The sequence below is a fragment of the Garra rufa genome, chromosome 12 (assembly GCF_049309525.1).
Source record: "Garra rufa chromosome 12, GarRuf1.0, whole genome shotgun sequence".
Lineage (NCBI taxonomy): Eukaryota > Metazoa > Chordata > Actinopteri > Cypriniformes > Cyprinidae > Garra > Garra rufa.
Genome location: NC_133372.1, coordinates 42,674,423 through 42,693,982, shown reverse-complemented (window position 1 = coordinate 42,693,982; position 19,560 = coordinate 42,674,423). Strand labels below are relative to the sequence as shown.

Genomic DNA, 19,560 nt, shown 5'->3' with positions numbered 1-19,560 from the left:
TTATCTGTATGCGTTAACTAGAATTACGATGCGATAAAATGGCGCTAAAGATACGCACGTGAATTACACGCACATCGCTTCTCCTCATTTTATATGAACTGAAGTACAACATGAACTGATGACAACGATCAGACATACAGTGGTAACATTATCGCCATATGACGGGTAAAGAAAGATTAATTTACATTCACGCATGCACATTTACCGCTCCCTGAAGATAGCAGAGAATGAAACCGAAAGTAAACTTGAACCTCTCTGACAGAACTACCGTCACAGCTCTGTACACGCACAACTGTCACGTCACATGCACTACCCTTACAAAACGAATAAGGAATTTATTACATATTGACATATTTACATATTATTAAATAAATTAGCACGATAGTATCGTGTATCGGCGATCTCACAGGCTGACGATAGGACGATATGAAAATTTTGCATATCGCCCAACACTAGAATCCAGTCATAAAAGTGGAATTTACTGTATAATGCGGAATGTCACGGCATTTGTCACTTAATTACACTTAAATCATGATATGGGCTAGTAACTGTGAATATTAAGCTGCAAAATGACTATTTAAATATGAATCCGGCATTTCTGCATGTCTCTATATGAATGTATGGTGTAGATGCATAGTTTTGTTTACTACACACATACTTTAAATGAGGACATAAATACATGACCATCTCCAGGCAACAATAAAACATATGGTGGGGAAAAAAATGAAAAGGGCCCTAAACATGTTATTTTTATTATACTTTTAATTACTTTTACTTTTTGATATTTGATATTTTGAGCTTTTTGGTTTTTCCTAAAGTGTTTTTTTTTTTTTTAGACTTGTGGAAAGAAAACACCCAAAAGACACTGTTAAGTGTTTCTTTTATAGCACTTTACCTATTTGTGTCAATAGATTTCAATTACAATATGTATTTTCAAAGACTGTCTTCTCAAAATGAGTTTTTTCTTCTACACTGAGCCATAAATCTCCACTTCAGTAGCACTAACACACACCAAACTTTACATTGTTATTCCTGTCTATATCCTGAAAGTTTTATAGAGGGATTTGTTCATATACAGTTAGCTTGATTTTATACAACATTTTATTCTCGCAAAAATTGTAAATAATACATGATTTTCTGTCTGTTTTAAGTATTTTCTGAATTACGGAGTAACAAAAATTGTCTCTGTAAAAACATTTGACTCTAATAAGTCAAATTTTTTTTAAAAGAATTTCGAAAAACTGATCCAGTGTTTAGATTTTTTTATACTAGAAATGTAGGCAAATTAGTGCATATTTAATTAAATAATGTCTCGTTAAAACCTAACATTTTAGAAAACTTGTAATACAAAAAATGTTTGCAATTATCAATGTAATCATTCAACTGGGTAAGTAAGATGATAACTATTAGTTCATTTTTTACCCTATTCACCTGCAGTGTCTCGCCTTAATTAATTAAACTTGCTTTTTGATTAATAATATTCCATTTAGCCATTAAAAAGTAGTAAAGAAAAAAAAATGGAATGCAGAAAAATTAAAATGGAAAAAATGGAATTTGAAGAAAAAACAAAACAAAACAGAATTTAGGAAAAAAAAATGGATTTCAAAGGGCCCTACACAAAATCATCTTCCAATTTTCAATGCACTCACATCAACACATTTATTTTGGTAACTGGTAAATATGATCTCACTAATTTTATTTCCTGTCTTATTGTTATTGATAATAGCATACACATCCCGCCCAACATTGTCTTTTAAACGGCATACAATTAAATGTTAATTCTGAAAGTGTAAAAAAATGCACTGTTATAAATATGTGATCAAAGAGCACAAAACCAGTCATAAGGGTCAATTTTTTTAAATTGAAATTTATACATCATCTGAAATCTGAGATGATAAGCTTTCCATTAGTGTACGTTTCATTAGGACAATATTTGGTTAAGATACAATTATTTGAAAATCTGGAATCTGAGGGTGCAAAAAAATCTAAATATTGAGAAAATTGCCTTTTAAAGTTGTCCAAATGAAGTTCTTAGCCATACATATTATGAATAATAAATTAAGTTTTGATATATTTAAGGTAGAAGATTTACAAAATATCTTCATTGAACATGATCTTTACTCAATATCCTAATGATTTTTGGCATAAAAGAACATTTTGATCATTTTGACTCATACAATGTATTGTTAGCTTAGGGTCATATGAACAGAGTTTTATTTTTTCACATTCCATTTTTTTTTTCTTCACAAATTTTCTGGATTTCATTTTTCCCCTCCTTTTAAATGGCTAAATTAAATATTAAAAAAGCTTTTTCATTTAATTAAAATCATGAAACGTATACATTTTCACATCAGTTTATTAAAAGTATAACAAAAATGACATGTTTTTCCCCAGCAAAAAATAAATATCATACATTTTTCCCTAATTTACAGAAGACACCCACTAAAATGTCATTCAGTGTAACAATCTTGTCAGGCATATTTACAACAAAAATCAATTTATGACATATTAAAAGATGAATTACTTTCACCCCAAATACTAATTAGTTGTAATTCTACATTTTTAAAAATTCTACTTTTTTTTTTTTTTTTTTTTTTTTTGCCCATTTGTCACAATTTTTTTTTCTCATTTAAAACACAATTCAATTTAATATGCTTCCTTATTCTTTTATATATTTTAATACGTACAAGTCAGATTAAGCATGTTGCTTGAATTCTGTTACACTGAATGACAATGTAACATTATTTCAACCAAATTTGGACATTTTATTCTCTATTTGAAACCTTAAAAGTAGACACTTTACTTACATTTATTGTGCTTTCTATGGACATAAAATCACTTTTGTACATTTTTGACGACATCTTAAAGGAGTAATTCACTTTCAGAACAACAATGTACAGATAATTTACTCACCCCCTTGTCATCCAAGATGTTTATGTCTTTTTTCCTTCAGTCGTCAAGAAATTGTTTTTTGAGATAAACATTTCTGGAAATTTCTCCACTCCATATAATGGACTTAAATGGTGCCCCGATTTTTGAATCTTCAAAATGCCATTTAAATGCAGTTTAAATGCAGCTTCAAATGGCTGTAAACAATCCCAGTCGACGAAGAAGGGTCTTGTCTACCAAAACGTTCGGTCATTTTCTTAGAAAAATATATTTTTACACACCTTTTAAGCACTGAAACTCGTCCAGCACTAGGGCTTGTAGTGCGCGTTCCCGACTTTACTTACTCACGTTGAAAGGTCACGCGTGATGTATGCGAAACTACAGACCCAGTGTTTACAAAGCGAACTTGAGAAGAGAGAAGTGCAACGCAATCAAATACTCTTTAGCAACAAGGTACAACATAAAGTACAACGATGCCGGACGACTTTGAAGCTGGAGGAGCACATGAGATGGAGTTTTTCACCGTTTCCTACCTTTTTGAGCCGGAATACACAGACGATGAACTCTGTCAGAGAGAGAAAACTGCGACAGCCGCGGCAGCGACACAAGCCTCGGGCAGACCGCGTTCAAACGAGACGAGATGGTGGTGCAAGTGTGGAAAATGCCAGCCATTTCCAGCGGAGCAGGAATCTCAGTGCTGTCACGACTGGAGCACATCTGTTCCACTGTTACAAACAATCGGCGAGTCAGGTGATGGGACTGCTTCAAGCATTCGCTGTGTTGCAGAGCACGGTGGACGCAGTACGTAAAGTCGGGAACGCGCACTACAAGCCCTAGTGCTGGACGGGTTTCAGTGCTTAAAAGGCATGTAAAAATATATTTTTCTAAGAAAATGACCGAACGTTTCGGTAGACAAGACCCTTCTTCGTCGGCTGGGATTGTTTACAGTCATTTGAAGCTGCATTTAAACGGCATTTTGAAGATTAAAAAATCGGGGCACCATTTAAGTCCATTATATGGAGAAATTTCCAGAAATGTTTATCTCAAAAAACATAATTTCTTGACGACTGAAGAAAAAAAGACATAAATATCTTAGATGACAAGGGGGTGAGTAAATTATCTGTAAATTGTTGTTCTGAAAGTGGACTACTCTTTGGCCCATGTACATTCTGACCCATGCACACTTCACTTTTGTGGTCCAGGGTCACATATTATTAGCAACTTTATCAATTGATTGTTGCAGCTCTGCTCACGTCGCCTCAAATGCTAATTTAAAATGAATCGCTGCCTGTGTGAACTGTTATTGTTGTACTAGGTAGCCCAGTCATCATGACGTAACTTTTAGCAAACAAATTGATTTATTTGATATTAAGGAAGTAATTATAGGCTTTAACTTCTGCCGCCCAAACTGAATTTTGCAGGAACTTCACATTGAAAGCCTTGGAAACGCATGCGGTTCAACGGCCGAGATCGTATCGCAGCAGTGCGCTTTTTGTCATGGAGGTGTGTTTGTCCATTTGATTCCTGCAAGACAAGTGTTTCTAGATAGAATGGCTAATGGGAGGGGGGCCGAAAAGAGGGACGGAAACTAGCAAAAAGATAAGAGGGCGGGAGATATAATAGGGCTGATAGAGCCGCGTTGTTGCTTTCATCCGCATACACGATCCAGGATCGCTTTGTGCATACCATCGTATAAATCCATGCATTCATGAAGAGTCATAAAATGTCTCATGCTTTTACACCGTCTTACATAATCTCGTAGTTAGTCATAGCCAAATAGCCATTCACTAGCAGCCGTCAATGACTTCGCATTATGATGTAGGTGTTCGTTTTGTTTGATTTAAACGGAGGTTCTTGTTCACTAAAACACCCACGTATCTTACAAACACACATACGTGCATGTCTTAGCCAGCAGTTGTGTTTTTTCAGAGCTCATAAAACAGGCCTACACTTGTCCCGGAGCACCTCTGTGGACTACAGGCCCAACACAAGACAGGTTTCTCAAGAACAAATCGCTCTGTGCGCTGTTTCTCTGTCCCTGCTTGCTGGCCTACCCCTCCTCTCGTTTCGTTTGCCCTCAAACTGGTTGTATTTATCATCTCCGATCATTCGCAGCTTTTTTTTTGTTCCCAGCCCTGTGAGAGAGTTGTCGTTTATTTTCCTTCTGCCTCCCTCTCACCCAGTTGAAAAAGTGGCAAAACCAGCTCTGTTTGTCTTGCTCAATCAAAGTTTGTTCCCCCACAAGATCTCACTCACCCTCCCGCCTCCATTTTCTCGTACTCCTCTTTTCTTTTTTCTGACTAGTTCTTCCTCCTAAAGAAGGTTGGTCTGCCCCCGAGGCACAGCTCTTTAATGACTCCAGGTGCAAAGTAGTATTTCCAGTGGTAAAGTGTTAAACTCTCATTAGAATGAATAACATGAGAGTCTTGAGTGTTGCATTCCAAAATGTCTAAAGATGTGATGCATTCTTAATGCATTTTTGCATTTTCTGTTTCTACTGTGAGTTTCTTGTCTTTGAAACAACAGTTCAAAGATAATCTTGCTGAGCAAGTTAGTTAAACAATAGATACTTACCTGAATAATAACATTAGTTCCCCCACTGAGGACTTTGATTTGACAAGCCAGTAACCAGAAAGTAGGGGTGTGCGATTTGACGATTTTTGATTGTGGACGATTAAAATGTCTCCACGATCTGCTTTTGGAAAAATATTGTAGTATCGTGCTACAGTGTGCCTCCGTGTCAATATACTGTACACCACAACATGCATTCACTTAGGGACACTGCACTTGTTCACAATCACAAAAGTACATTTTTTTACATGTGCTTTAAAGCCTTGCCGGTAAATAACGTTATTTCGTCTAAAAGCGTGTCAAACAGCGCCTGATTACTGGACTAAGCTATCTTTTGCGTCTGGTTTGCTAATACTGTCAAAAACACACAAGGTTATGTCTAAAGTGAAAGTAAAGAGTTAAGAGAAAAACAGGTGTGCACCTGTATATTTATTTGATGCGTGCAACTCTTAAAGTGAAGAACTAAACATGCTGCCGATTGTCATTAAAAGGACAGTTCACCAAAAAATTACTCTCATGTTGACTCGAACCTCTATTAATAATTTTTTTCTTGTGCGAAACACAAAAGAAGATATTTTGAAGAATGTGGATGACAGTAGCTTTTGACTTTGATAGTGGGAAAAAACAACCAAATACTATGGAAGTAACTGGAGACCAGAAACTATTTGGTTATCCACATGCTTCAAAATAAGTTATGTTTAAAAAAAAAAAAAAAAAAGTGAGTAAATGATGACAGATTTTTTTTTTTTTTTTTTTTTTTTTGGTGATGGTAGGCTAAAAAAACAAAACAGAAAAATCACACTGCTCTTGACTGAAGAACTTTAATACAGTTGCTTTAATAAGAGTCAATGTATAATTTATAAATATATTGTATAGAGTTTTATTTTTATTTATTTATTCGATTTCTTGAATGCTACTGATAAATACACCTAATGTACCTGAAATTTGTTTTATTTGTATATTATGTGTATTTGTAACTTATCTTATTTTTTAATAACAAAGATTAAAAAATGACAGATTTTTATCTTTGACCAATTTGGCCTAAACATCTGCCATTCTTTTTATTTTATATTTTCTTACCTTGTAAGGCTTTGAAACGGAAATTAGTTTGGCTGTACTGCTCAGACAACTTGAAAAATAGAAAAACCAACATGACAAAGAATTGTGATAAAATCGTGACCTTTCTGAAAAAAATCGTGATATGACTTTTTGCCATATTGCCCACCCCAACAAGAAAGTATGTTTAGCATGTAAAGTAGGAATTAGGAATCTTCCAGCAAATTAGTGATTTTTTTCGCCAATGAAAACTGATGAAAAATGTTCGTTGACTAGCTTTTTTACCATGACTAAAACGAGAGGAAGACAAGACGACAGTAAAGTCAAAAAACGTGAACTAAGACTATATCAACATGCAATTTCATTGACGAAATAAGACGAGACTAAAATGTGTTCAAAAAAATAAAAACTTTACTACTTTACTTTATTTTCATCATAGAAAAGGAGACGTGTGTGGTTGCCAGATAACAAGAGTTCAAATCCCCGAAATCAGAGCTTCGCTGTTACAAGTATATATTTTCTGCCCGGTGTTTTGCTTATCTTAAGTAGGGTGACCCATATGTCCTTTTTTTCCCTGGACATGTCCTGGTTTGGACTTAATAAAATGGATGTAGGGTTGCCAAATCTGCATTTTTTTTTTCAATGGAATTGGGCTGATTTTAAACTGTTGCGGCGGGTTTATTTTCTCCCGTGACCACTGTGGTGGTAAGCTTTTTAGCTCTGTTTATGATCAAAATGCATAACAGTGACTGTAAAATATGTAGTTTTGGTGTGGAAATGACATATTTTGATACCAAAACTAGGACCCCAACCCCCCACGCCCTCTTTTTTGAAAACTAAAATATGGTCACCCTATTTTAAGCAATCTGGCAACCATGCAAATGTGCTCGCTCCTCATTGCGGAAGCGCCGCCGTCGATGATCTGAAAACGCTGACAGACAAGCTGGAGTTTAGCAATCTAAATGAAAGCGTCATTCAGCCAGTCTGTGTTCTGTCATGAGATCCCGACTATATTGTTTGCGATTGTGGTTGCTGAAAAATGAACTTACTCAACCGCGGTTGTTTTAATAGAAAAACCTAGGCTATTTCAATTTGGACTTAATGGAATTACTATTAGGAATTTCACTGTTGTAGTATTTTTTCGTTTGTTTTAGCAGTTTTCATAATGTAGACAGAGAGAGTGCATAAGTCTTTGGTATTAATTTATATAATAAAAATCTATAATTTGTATAATTGGTACACTAGATAAAATAAACCGTGTGTGAGTCCACATTCCATTTATTTGTGCTTACTGGTGAAAGTGCAATACCTAAAGTGCGAAAGTAAATTTCTCAAATGACGACAATTAATTTTGAGCAAAAATAATTTTTATCAGTTTAACCATTATGCAGCATGAAGCAAATATGACCGAGATTTCATCGACTAAACCCGGAATAAAATGCTCATGCGTTGACTTAAACTTGACTAAACAAAAACAGGACAAGGTTGACTAAATTTGATAACTAAAATGTACATTTGAGGAAAAAAATAAGTAAGTATTTTATTAATTAATGGTTAATTAAACAATCTAATTGCTAAACTGTCAACTTTTCATTGACTAAAACTACACTAAAATACTTCAGATTTTCTTTGACTAAAACTAGACTAAATAGTTGAGACTTTTAGTCAACTAAAACCAAATAGGTTAAGGTTTACTAAATATGATGGAATCTAACAAGGACATTTAACACGCGACTAAGACTAAAATTGAAAATAGCTGACAAAATTTACACTACTGCTAATTAGAATTTATTGATTTACGTACTATAAAACAGCTGTGTCAGAAAGTTAGTGGGACACGACCAGCGAATCTGTTGCTTCAAGTTGTTAAATCGCACAAACAACCAAATCTGGTTTAATTCTTGGCTTGAGCGACGTGTCTCTTTTTCAGTTGTGCATTCGTAAATTGCAGTTGGACGCTCCAGTTTGGCTGGATTGGGAGGGTCCAGGTGTTTGGCGTTGGTCCCCTCCTCCTCAAACTGTCTGCTTGCCTTTCTTCTCCTCAGAGAAACAGACAAGACAAAACCCAAGTGCTGGTTTGAATTAGCAAGCCAAGCCTCGAGATACAAACCAGACTGGGAGAAAGCACGGCAAACTGACAGAAAGCGTCCTGAACACAGCCCAGTGTATTGTGAAGAAACATTGAGGTTCTTTTAGGGTTGCGGTTGGCTTTTCCTTGAAGAACCCAATGTTAAACGCAACGGTTGTGTTAATATGCATTCTTTTTTTTGTGTGCAGTGCTCTAAAAAAAATTTTTATTTAACACATAATTTAAGATAATCTAATTGAGAATACGGACAGAAAATTCAGAGAATTCACAGAAATCAATCTGGAAGTACTGATCTGAGCGCAGTTTCCACCTGCCCGAGGTTTGAGTGACTGGTGAGGTACTGTAGTGATTGTAAATCAGTCAAAGTCCCTGCGGCTGCTTCATAGAGCTCCAGTGTGAGCTTCCTAGACAGCATTTGTAGGTGTCTCAGGCATGCAACCATATGACATACTTTGAATTTGCCATATTCAAAGGTAGTCCCAAAATGCATTTTGACAAACCTTTCATAGACTTGTCCAATCCGGCAGTGCAGAGATGCCAATTCTGCTCCTTGAGGGCCAGTATCCTGTAGAGGTTAGCTCCAGTTCTATTTAAACGCACCTGAACCAACTAATGACCAGTCTTAATTGGTCAAAAAAAAAAAAAAAAATCATTAAGAGGCGATATTTTTCCGGTGGAATTTATTTTCAGGGGCATCACCATACTATTGTCTTTAACGTCAAAAACAGTTGAGGTCAAAAATTTTACCAAAATAAGAGGTATCATACAAAATGCATGGTTTTGTCTATTTAGTACTGACCTGAATAAGATATTTCGCATATAAGATGTTTACATATAGTCCACAACAGAAAATAATAGTTGAATTGAATCAAATGAATGAATCAAAAGTTCAAAAGTTTACATCCCCTTGATTCTTCATAATGTATTGTTAACTGAATAATCCACAGCTGTGTGTTTTTTGTTTAGTGATAGTTGTTCATGAGTTCCTTGTTTGTCCTAAACAGTTAAACTGCCTGCTGTTCTTCAGAAAAATCCTTCAGGTCCCACAACTTTTCAGCATTTTTGTGTATTTGAACCCTTTCCAAAAATGACTGTATGATTTTGAGATCCATCTTTTCACACTGAGGACAACTGAGGGACTCATATGCAACTATTACAGAAGGTTCAAACGCTTACTGATGCTACAGATGGGAAAATGATGCATTAAGAGCCGGGGGTGAAAACTTTTGAACAGAATGGTGACGTGTAAATTTTTTTTATTTTGCCTAAATAGCATATTTTTTCATTTAGTACTGCCCTTCAGAGGCTACAGAAGATGGTTACATGTTTCCCAGAAAACAAAATAAGTTGAATTTACTTTGATCTTCAAATTCAAAGTTTTCACAAGCTGTTTGTGATGGGTCAATTACTTTAATCAGTATTTTAAACTGTTGTCATAAACAATAGACTGTTTCAAATTGTATCTAAATTATACACGTATAAAATAGAAGCTTATAGGGCTGGAAAATTATGACAAAAATCATTATTGTAAATTATTGCTCTTAATATTGTAATAATGCTTATTAATATCGACATAGAAACCATTTTTGTTTCGTTTTGGTCATGTGACGTTACATTCTGGCTTCATAGACAAACATGTCGGACCATGACGTTAGTCTAGTCTATTCTACCACAAGTTATGATTGAACTCCCATTATAATCAGTGAAATTAATATTTTATTTACATCGTCTCTGCACAGTTGTTGAGGGAATTTGTGGAATTCACAGCTTCAGCTTTTTCAGCGCTGACTAATCTAAGCGCCTCTGATTGGCCAGTGCATTCCTAAATTCAACAGAAATGCACTTGATTGGTCTTAAGGCTCAACAATGTACAAAACAGTGCGTAAAAGCTGATGCAGTTTGAGCGAATCTGAATGTAATTCCGCAGATTTACACTTTTATTTATTTTTGTTTAATTATGCATTTTTTGCCCTGTTGTCTTGAATTTATAGGACATTTTTGTTTATTTTGGTGGCATTTTTGCCACAAGCCCTTGTTAATTCACAACCCTGGTTTTAATGAACACTGGAAACTTCCTGGCTATTATATTAGTATGTGTTAAAGCTAAACTCTACAAGATATTGGCTTTAAACGATCAGGAGTGGACACCATTGCTTTAGGGTTTCCCATTTGTCATTTTACAATTCTTAAGGGTGGTCGCTTTTGGCTAAAGATGGCCTTTCTACCAGCGTGGATTGATCATCTCAAGCTTGGCATTTGGAACAGAGTCTGAGTTGAGAGAAATGTCAAGTTTAAGTATAGCTATGTTGTATTCGCGATAGATAGATTTGTGCTTTAATAGTGTTTTTTGTTTAGGAACAAGCAAATGTCAGTCTGAGTGTTAGTTGCATCTCTTATAGACTTTCTTTGATGTAGCATGTGTCAACAAAGCAGCTGGCCTTTATAGTGCAATTCAATCCGTCTCATCCTGCCTTAGAAGGTGCGGAGCTGCCTGTGCTGGCTGTAGACGACAAGGCAGCGCACTAGATCTTGCAAGCAAGCCTCCAGAGTCTCTTCTTTAGTCTGGGATTACATCATCCAGGCTTTATCCTCCTCTTGCCGGTAAATCCAAACATATTTACTGACTCACGATGAAGTCAGAAGGACGCTTCAAATGCGCTATGTGCTGTTTCAGATGCCGCGACTGGCTGATAAGAAAATACTGGAGTATTGACATTGTTGATAGAAAATAGTTGGCATTTTCTAAAAGCTTCTGCGTGATATCTGTTGCATATCTTACTTTTTGTGTTAAGGGATTCCCTTGAAACCATGTGGCCGTATGGTGGTATCACTGGTTCTGCTTTACATCGGTTGTCGTTCACGGTATGACTCAGGTTTAGTGGTTTATTTCAAGTGAAAGCTGGTTTGTGATTTGATTTGACATGTTGAGCAATTCAGCTCACCTAGCCTCAGTCTCTGTGCCAATAAAGTGAAATTCCACAAATTGGATTTATTAATAAATCAAGTTGTAAACAAATCCCAGCACGTCGTTGACACTCACTGCTCTCGCCATCTCCAGGAAAGCGAATGCCGACCTCATGGAGAGCCTGCTCTCTCCTGTGACTATAAACACCTTATCCATTTACATGTAGTCATCTGCCACTGAAGAAGCCCACTCACGCGGAGAATGACGACAGCGCTCATAATACCACCGCTGACGTGAGGCCTCGGGAACGCCGTCTGCTTCGGCCCTGTTAACACCGCCTGGATCGGGCCTGCAGTGTAATGTGAAGTGCAGAGCCGGCGCTGTTTTTTTTTTTATTACGCCAACATTGATGGGTGGAAATAAGTGTTTTATGAGTTGTTACGCTTTGAATGAAGTTTATTTTTTTTATCCTTCCAGCAGGAAATGCCTCCAAGAGCATTAACTTGCGTTTTGCAGTAGTATTTGAGACATTACATCTCCCAATAGCAACTTGTTTCTTGTAAAAGTGACTCTTTCTTGTAATGGAGACTATATTGCAGAATTGTACCTTTATAGTTTTTGGATCTTACAATGTGATACAGTTGAGGTCAAACGTTTACATGCACCTTGCAGGATCTTCCAAATAAGAGGTATCATACAAAATGCATGTTATTTTTTTTATTTAGTACTGACCTGAATAAGATATTTCAGATAAGACCTTTACATATAGTCCACAAGAGAAAATAATAGTTGAATAGTTTGTTTAGTGGTAGTTCCTGAGCAGTTGCCTGCTGTTCTTCAGAAAAAAATTTCAGGTCCCACAAATTCTTTGGTTTTTCAGCATTTTTGTGTATTTGAACTCTTACCGACAATGGCTATATGATTTTGAGATCCATCTTTTCACACGGAGGACAACTGAGGGACTCATATGCAACTATTACAGAAGTTGCAGACACTCACTGATGCTCCAGAAAACAAAAACAATGCATTAAAAACTTTGAATTTGAAGATCAGGGTACATTTAACTTATTTTGTCTTCTGTAAGTTTATTCTGTATCTTCTGAAAGGCAATACTAAATGAAAAAATATGATATTTAAGCAAAATAAGAAAAATGCACATCTTCATTCTGTTCAAAAGTTTTCACCCCCCAGCTCTTAACGTGTTGTTTTTCCTTCTGGAGCATCAGTGAGTGTTTGAACCTTCTGTAATAGTTGCATATGAGTCCCTCAGTTGTCCTCAGTGTGAAAAGATAAAAAAAATCATACAATCATTGTTGAAAAGGGTTCAAATACACAAAAATGCTGAAAAACCAAAGAATCTGTGGGACCTGAAGGACTTTTCTGAAGAACAGCGGGCAGTTTAACTATTTAGGACAAACAAGGAACTTATGAACAACTATAACTTACAAAAACACAGCTGTGGATCATTCAGGTAACAACACAGTATTAACAATCAACTGTATGTAAACTTTTGAACGGGATAATTTTTATAAATTCAACTATTATTTTCTCTTGTGGACTATATGTAAACATCTTTTATGTGAAATATCATCTTCAGGTCAGTACTAAATAAAAAAATAACATTTATTTTGTATGATCGCTCTTATTTTGCTTTAGCAGTTTCAGCAAACTTTGAGTTGCATTTCTCTTAATCTACTCTGCCACTGGAGAACATGCACATGCGACATCTGTACACGTTTTGCGCACTAAATGTCAAGCCAAAACTAAAATTTATGTGATTTTTGTACAACTTCTGATGCTACCAGGCCTTCCCTCATCTTCGCTTCTCAGCGTCTTGGCTTTGCCCGGTTGATTTACAGCCCAGTTGAATGGCAGAAATGCCGTCTGTCTGGTTTCATAGTTGTTACAGCTTCAAGATATTTTCCACCTGTGAGATTTTTCCACCTGTGCTTCAACGGGAACAGAGGCTTGCAAAAATGCCATGTAGCCTGAGGATGGAGCCAAGTACCATCCACCCTTTTGACCCACCTTGAGTCTCGTTTGAAGGAAGGACAAGATAAGTTTGTGTCGTTTATGGATTGCTTAGTGGATCACAGCCCATTTCTTCCAGGGATTGATTCAGCAACCTTCCGGTCACCGGCTTGAGCCTCCTTTTCAGACATGTTCTAAGTTCAAAGGTTGAGAAGAAACCTGACCAGGGAATCAGAGCTGGGAGGTGGGAATATGGGACACGGGGGGGTCCGTGTTATTCTTTGCCTCCTGCCGAGACGGTTTGTGGCAGGTGTGAGTGTCCGTTTGGTAGGGCAGGATGATCTTCAGCTGCCAGTTGTTGGCAGAAACTGCAAAGCTCTTTGTTTCTCTCTCTCTCTTTCTCTCCCCCCTCGCTTTTTTTCGGGCCGTTCTCTCGCTCTCTGAATGCATGCTCCAGGCTGTTGCCCTCATCAAATCAAGTTGTGTGGGGCAGATGTCACAGGCGCAGTGGAATGCGAGGAATGCGGAGGCTCGGAGAGAGAGCGAGGGAGAGAGAGGGTGTGTCTGGGGAAGGGTGTACAGAAACAAAATCAAATCGGTGCAGTGGTCTCACTGCTGTGGAAGACCATTTCCGCCCCAGGGTACAAAAAAAAACTAATTGTAACTTGCGGCTTTAGTACTCTTAATTGCAACTTTATTTCTGCAAAGCTTTTTTTATAAAATTTCACAATGTGCTTTTATATCTAACTAATTTTATTTTAAACTATATTATGTTCACATTTTTTACTTCATATTCTACTTGAACTCAACATTGTAAACACAAATGTGTGTTAGCTAAAATTATTTGATGTCAAACACAAAGTTGTCTTCCTCAAGGGGGCGCCGAATGCCCCATGCATTTAAATTTCAGGACTTTTTTTTTTTGTCTTTTTTAAGAATATTTGAACAGTACAAAGTGTAGAATCTTTTGTTAATTTTTTTTTTATATATGGCATATAGCATTTTTTATTTGTATTTTATTTTATTTATTTTAATATTAATGGTAACACTTTACAATAAGGTTCATTAGTTACTACATTAGTTAACATGAACTGAGATTAAACAATACTTCTACAGGATTTATTCATCTTAATTAATGTTAATTTCAGCAATTACTGATGCATTAATAAATCATGTTTTGTTAACATTAGTTAATGCACTGTGAACTAACATAAACAAACAATGAAGTGAAGTGTTACCATATTAATATATAATACTATGACACATACTCTCCAGGCATTTCTCAATTAAATCGATATTAAGTAGTAACTGATTTGCTTTTTGTCTAGCTTTTTTTTGTAGGCATTTTTTATTTTATATATTGCTAAGTGGTGAGTAATTAAATAGTTTATAGCAGTTAGTACTTTTGGTTCACTCAGGAGATTTAAAACTGCTAAAATGAATGTATTATATTACAAAAAATGCAATTTTTGTAATACTATGATGCATATCTTTTAAGCATTTCTCAATTAAATAGATATTAAGTAGAAATTGATTAGTTTTCCTAGCATATTTGATTTTATATATAGGTAAATAGTGAGTAAATAGTTAATAGTAGTTAGTATTTTTGAGACAGAGTTTCACTCAGGAGTTTTGCAGTAAATTAAAACTACTTAAATTAATGTATTATATTACAAAATAGTATGTTACAAACTTTTTTTGGTATATTTAAAATTAAGTTAGAAATAAACAAATTTATCAAATGTATTGTTTAAACACCTGAATACTCATGCTGTGAAATATTAATAGGCATTACATTGAAAATATGTTGCATATCATGTTCTCTCAATATGTACTTGTTGCATATTATGTACTCTGTTGCATAATGGTCACTTTTTATCCTTATGAAAAGGTGTTACGGATAACGTTTTATTACCAGATGACTGATTGCAGCTGTTTTAAACATGGTCAAATGTGAAGCATGTTTTTTCCCATCGTTTGAAGGCAAATTTAATATATAAAGCCTACAGCTTTACTTCATTAGTTTTCTATTTGCGGTTTCAGTCTCATAAATTCTGCCATTGTTGTTGAGAGATGTGTGCACCTCTTTCATTGCTTCTGTCGCCACCTTTTGGTCACTTTGAAACTTACAAAAACGTATTTTCTTTTCTTTTCTTCTCAGGTCGCAATGAGCTTATTGCCAGATACATCAAGCTGAGAACAGGCAAAACCCGCACAAGAAAACAGGTATGCACTTTATATTGGTTGCACTAAGTATTTGTTGTTTTTAAGGGGAGACACTGCAGGCAAAAACACTGTTTTTTCATGCACCTATCAAGTTTGAGATTTTGTGCTTTTTGGTGTTTCATAAAGTGTTTTTTCAGACTAGTGGAAAGAAAACACCTAAAAGACACTGTTAAGTGTTTCTTTTATAGCACCTTATTTATTTGTGTCAATAGATTTCAATTACAATACATATTTTTAAAGGCCGTTTTCTCAAAATGAGTTTTTTCTCCTACACTGAGCCATAAATCTCCACTTCAGTAGCACTTACACACACCAAACTTGACATTTTATTCCTGTCTATATTCAGAAGGTTTTTACAGAGGCATTTGTTCATATATAATTTGCTTGATTTTATACATTTTATTTCCCCCCAAAAATGGTAAAAAAAATACATTGTTTTCTGTCTGTTCTCATTTTTTTTTCTGAATTATGAAGTGACAATATGAGATACCCAAAATCCCCTCTGTAAAAACATTTGACTCTAATATGTCAAAAAAATTTAACAAGAATTTTGAAACTGACTTCATCCAGTGTTTAGATTTTTGTCCTAGAAATGTATGCAAATTAGCGCATATTTCATTAAATAATGTCTCATTTGCCTATTTAAACCTAATATTTTAGAAAACTTGTAATACAAAAAATGTTTGCAATTATCAATGTAACCAATTAACTGGGTAAGTAAGCTGATAACTATTAGTTAATTTTCTTTACCCTGTTCACCTGCAGTGTCTCGCCGTAATGAGAGTTTTAAGTAGGTAAATAATCTGACTGTGCATGTATGTTTTTGTTAAACCATCTCGAAATTCTTCAGGTATCTAGTCACATACAGGTGTTAGCGCGGAAGAAAGTTCGAGAGTATCAAGCAGGTATAAAGGTAGGTTGGAAACGCGCATCTTTTTCCTCTTTGGTTACGGCTTCTCTCTCTTTTTCCTCCTCCTCTTTTTTCTTTTCCTTCTCTTTGGCTTTTCTGTTCTGCAGGTTTCTAGCCATTTGCAGGTTCTTGCCCGGAGAAAATCTCGCGAGATACAGTCAAAGCTGAAGGTATGCGCTTTCCTGCGGGTGGGGCGGGGCTTTACAGCATTTGCCTTTGCACAAACCATTAAGAGATGGCTATAAATAAGTTCCAGTTATCTATTGGCTGAATAAAATCTCGAGGAATGAGTGCTTGCATCAATATTTGACGTAAAAACTAAGTCGGAAGTGCTACGGAAAGCTGTGTCGTGTAACGTAGTGCTTCGTGTTTGCCGCTGCTGATTGTCGTCGAGGCTGAAGGTGCATGAATGGCTGAGATCTTTGCCTGTTGGCTTTCCTGAAGCTCACTGTTTCTTCAACCTTCCTTTCCTTGCATCCAGACTCGATGTGTCTGTCTCCAATATTCAGTTTTCACTTGTAAAGTCTGTCGGAGGAACTGCTGGATGATATAATACAGTGATGAGAATTAGCGTCGTCTGATATGGGTTTTTCAAATGCAGATTGTTTTATAATAAATATAAGGCCGTGATGTATACAAATGTGACCCTGGACCACAAAATGGGTGTATTTGTAGTAATAGCCAACATTTTTTTCTTTTATGACAAAAATCATTAGGATGTTAAGTAAAGATCATGTTCCATTAGGTTATTTTGTACATTTCCTACCATAAATATATTAAAACTTGGATCATAAAACCAGTCATAAGTCACAAGGGTATATTTGTAGCAATAGTCAAAAATACATTGCATGGGTTAAAATAAATAATTTTTCTTTTATGCCAAAAATCATTTGGATATTAAATAAAGATGATGTTCCATGAAGGTATTTTGTAAATTTCCTGCTGTAAATATGGTAAAACTTAATTTTTGATTAGTAATATGCATTGCTAAGAACTTTATTTGAACTACTTTAAAGGTGATTTTCTCAATATTTAGATTTTTTTTTTGCACCCTCAGATTTCAGATTATCAAATAGTTGTATCTCAGCCAAATATTGTCCTGTTCGGACAAACTATACATCAGTGGAAAGCTTATTTATTATTATATTTATGATGCATAAATCTCAATAAAAAAAAGACTGGTTTTGTGGTCCAGGGTCACAAATATGTTGAAATTAAATCTTGTGTGTAGAGAGAGACAGAGAGAATATGTAATATAGTTAGTAAAAAATCATTTAAATTAAAAAAAAAAAAACATTACTTTTTTGTCAGTTTAAATTGTGTATAAAGTGATTTTAATCAGGATTGCAAAAGTTAGAATAAAATACTTGTTTTTACATTTTTGTTAAAAATTTTAAATCGCCTTGCAGTGATTGCAAAATTACATAAACATAATTTAAATAAGCAATAAATTCTAAACATTAATGTAAAGCATTTGCTTTAACAGCCATGCAGTATTTTTAATAATTTTAGATTGTAGTGTTTGGCGCCCCCTGGCAATATATTCATGAATCACAAAACAGAAATAAAGAATTTTCAGAAATGCACATTGTTTTTATTTTTAGTGCTTATTAGATTTTTTTTTTTTTTTGGTTCACGTAGGTTATAAATACATTTATAAAATGTGGCACATTTTTTGTGTGCCTTATAGACTGTTCATAGGCGCATATTTGCTAAAGCTTTTTCGCTTACAAGCAATTTTAAGGTCTAGAAAGTAGTTTGATAAAATCTAGAATAGAATTGACTTTCATGTAGTTCGCATACATCCCACACTTTGTTGTATGAGACAATAGGTTTAGTAAAATTGCTCTCAAAATATTGTACTAATGGTCTTTCTTTCTTTTGATTCAGGCCATGAACTTGGTAAGTGTGGATTTGAATTGTGCGAATTATTGTTGACTTTTTATTTTTGCTTCGCTTTGCTTGGCTGTCCTGCACAGGGTTCGGTTTACATCCAGCACTGCCATTATAAAGTCCTCTTCTCTGGCCCTGCGGTGTGCGTAGATTGCTCATAATTCTTGTGTCAATAATGTGCCTAGCCGTTTCGCTCTCTGAAGTTTCCATGTCGTCCCTCCGTTCCGTGATGTACTGCAGATCATACAGGCTTTATAAATTTAAAAAAAGAAAGTTAATTGTGAAACAACACCACTTGCAGTGGCCGTGCTTCCGAGTGAGCTGCGAGTCTTTTTATTATCCGCGTTCATTTATTGTGATGCAAAGTGACGTGCTACACGCTCAGCCTCTGGAAAACTGGAATGCCGTGCCAAACGTATAGTTAAATTCTGCTTTCATTTGCGGGGCGTGTTTTTCATGGGGCTTAATTTAATATGCTTGAAGAAGGAGCTTGACCAGATTTGAGCTGGAAGGTGGTTCAAAAGCGTGTGTTTGTTTGACATCCCGGGCCAGTTGCTTTTGCTTTGCTGGCTGCCCAATAATTGACATCTTTCAGATACCTGTGTTGCTTTTGGCTTTTCCCTTTTCTCATCGGAACTGAAATCCAAAGACTCTTATTAAACGTGATTTTGAAAGGATTAAAGACAGTCTGCATGTTCAGTAACTAATCATTGAAATAACTGCATAATTATAGTGTTTGCAAGACAGTGGAATAGTTTGCCTAAAAATGAGAATTTGAAAATGTAGATGAGTTTGTTTGTTCATGGAAAGAGATTTGGAGAAATTTAGCATTACATCACTTTGACCACCAGCGGATCCTCTAGAGTGAATGGGTGCCGTCAGAATGAGAGCTAATAAAAACATCACAATAATCCACAAGTAATCCACACCGCTTCTGTCCATCAATTGACATCTTGTAAGCAAAAGGCTGTGTGTTTGTAAGAAACAAATCCATCATTAAGACATTTTAATTTAAAACGTTGTTTTTGGTCAAAAGTCCATTATAAAAAA

At 35.5% G+C, this 19,560-nt stretch overlaps 1 protein-coding gene across 1 annotated transcript in view; it reads left to right on the top strand.

Moving 5' to 3' along the window:
• The window catches only part of LOC141347616 (uncharacterized), a 33,459-nt gene that overhangs the window by 9,431 nt on the left and 4,468 nt on the right, over positions 1 to 19,560 (top strand). Inside the window, exons 5-7 of the mRNA XM_073852604.1 lie at positions 15,643 to 15,707; positions 16,558 to 16,620; positions 16,725 to 16,787. Coding sequence (XP_073708705.1) covers positions 15,643 to 15,707; positions 16,558 to 16,620; positions 16,725 to 16,787 — 191 coding nt within the window. The remainder of the gene's footprint in view (positions 1 to 15,642; positions 15,708 to 16,557; positions 16,621 to 16,724; positions 16,788 to 19,560) is intronic.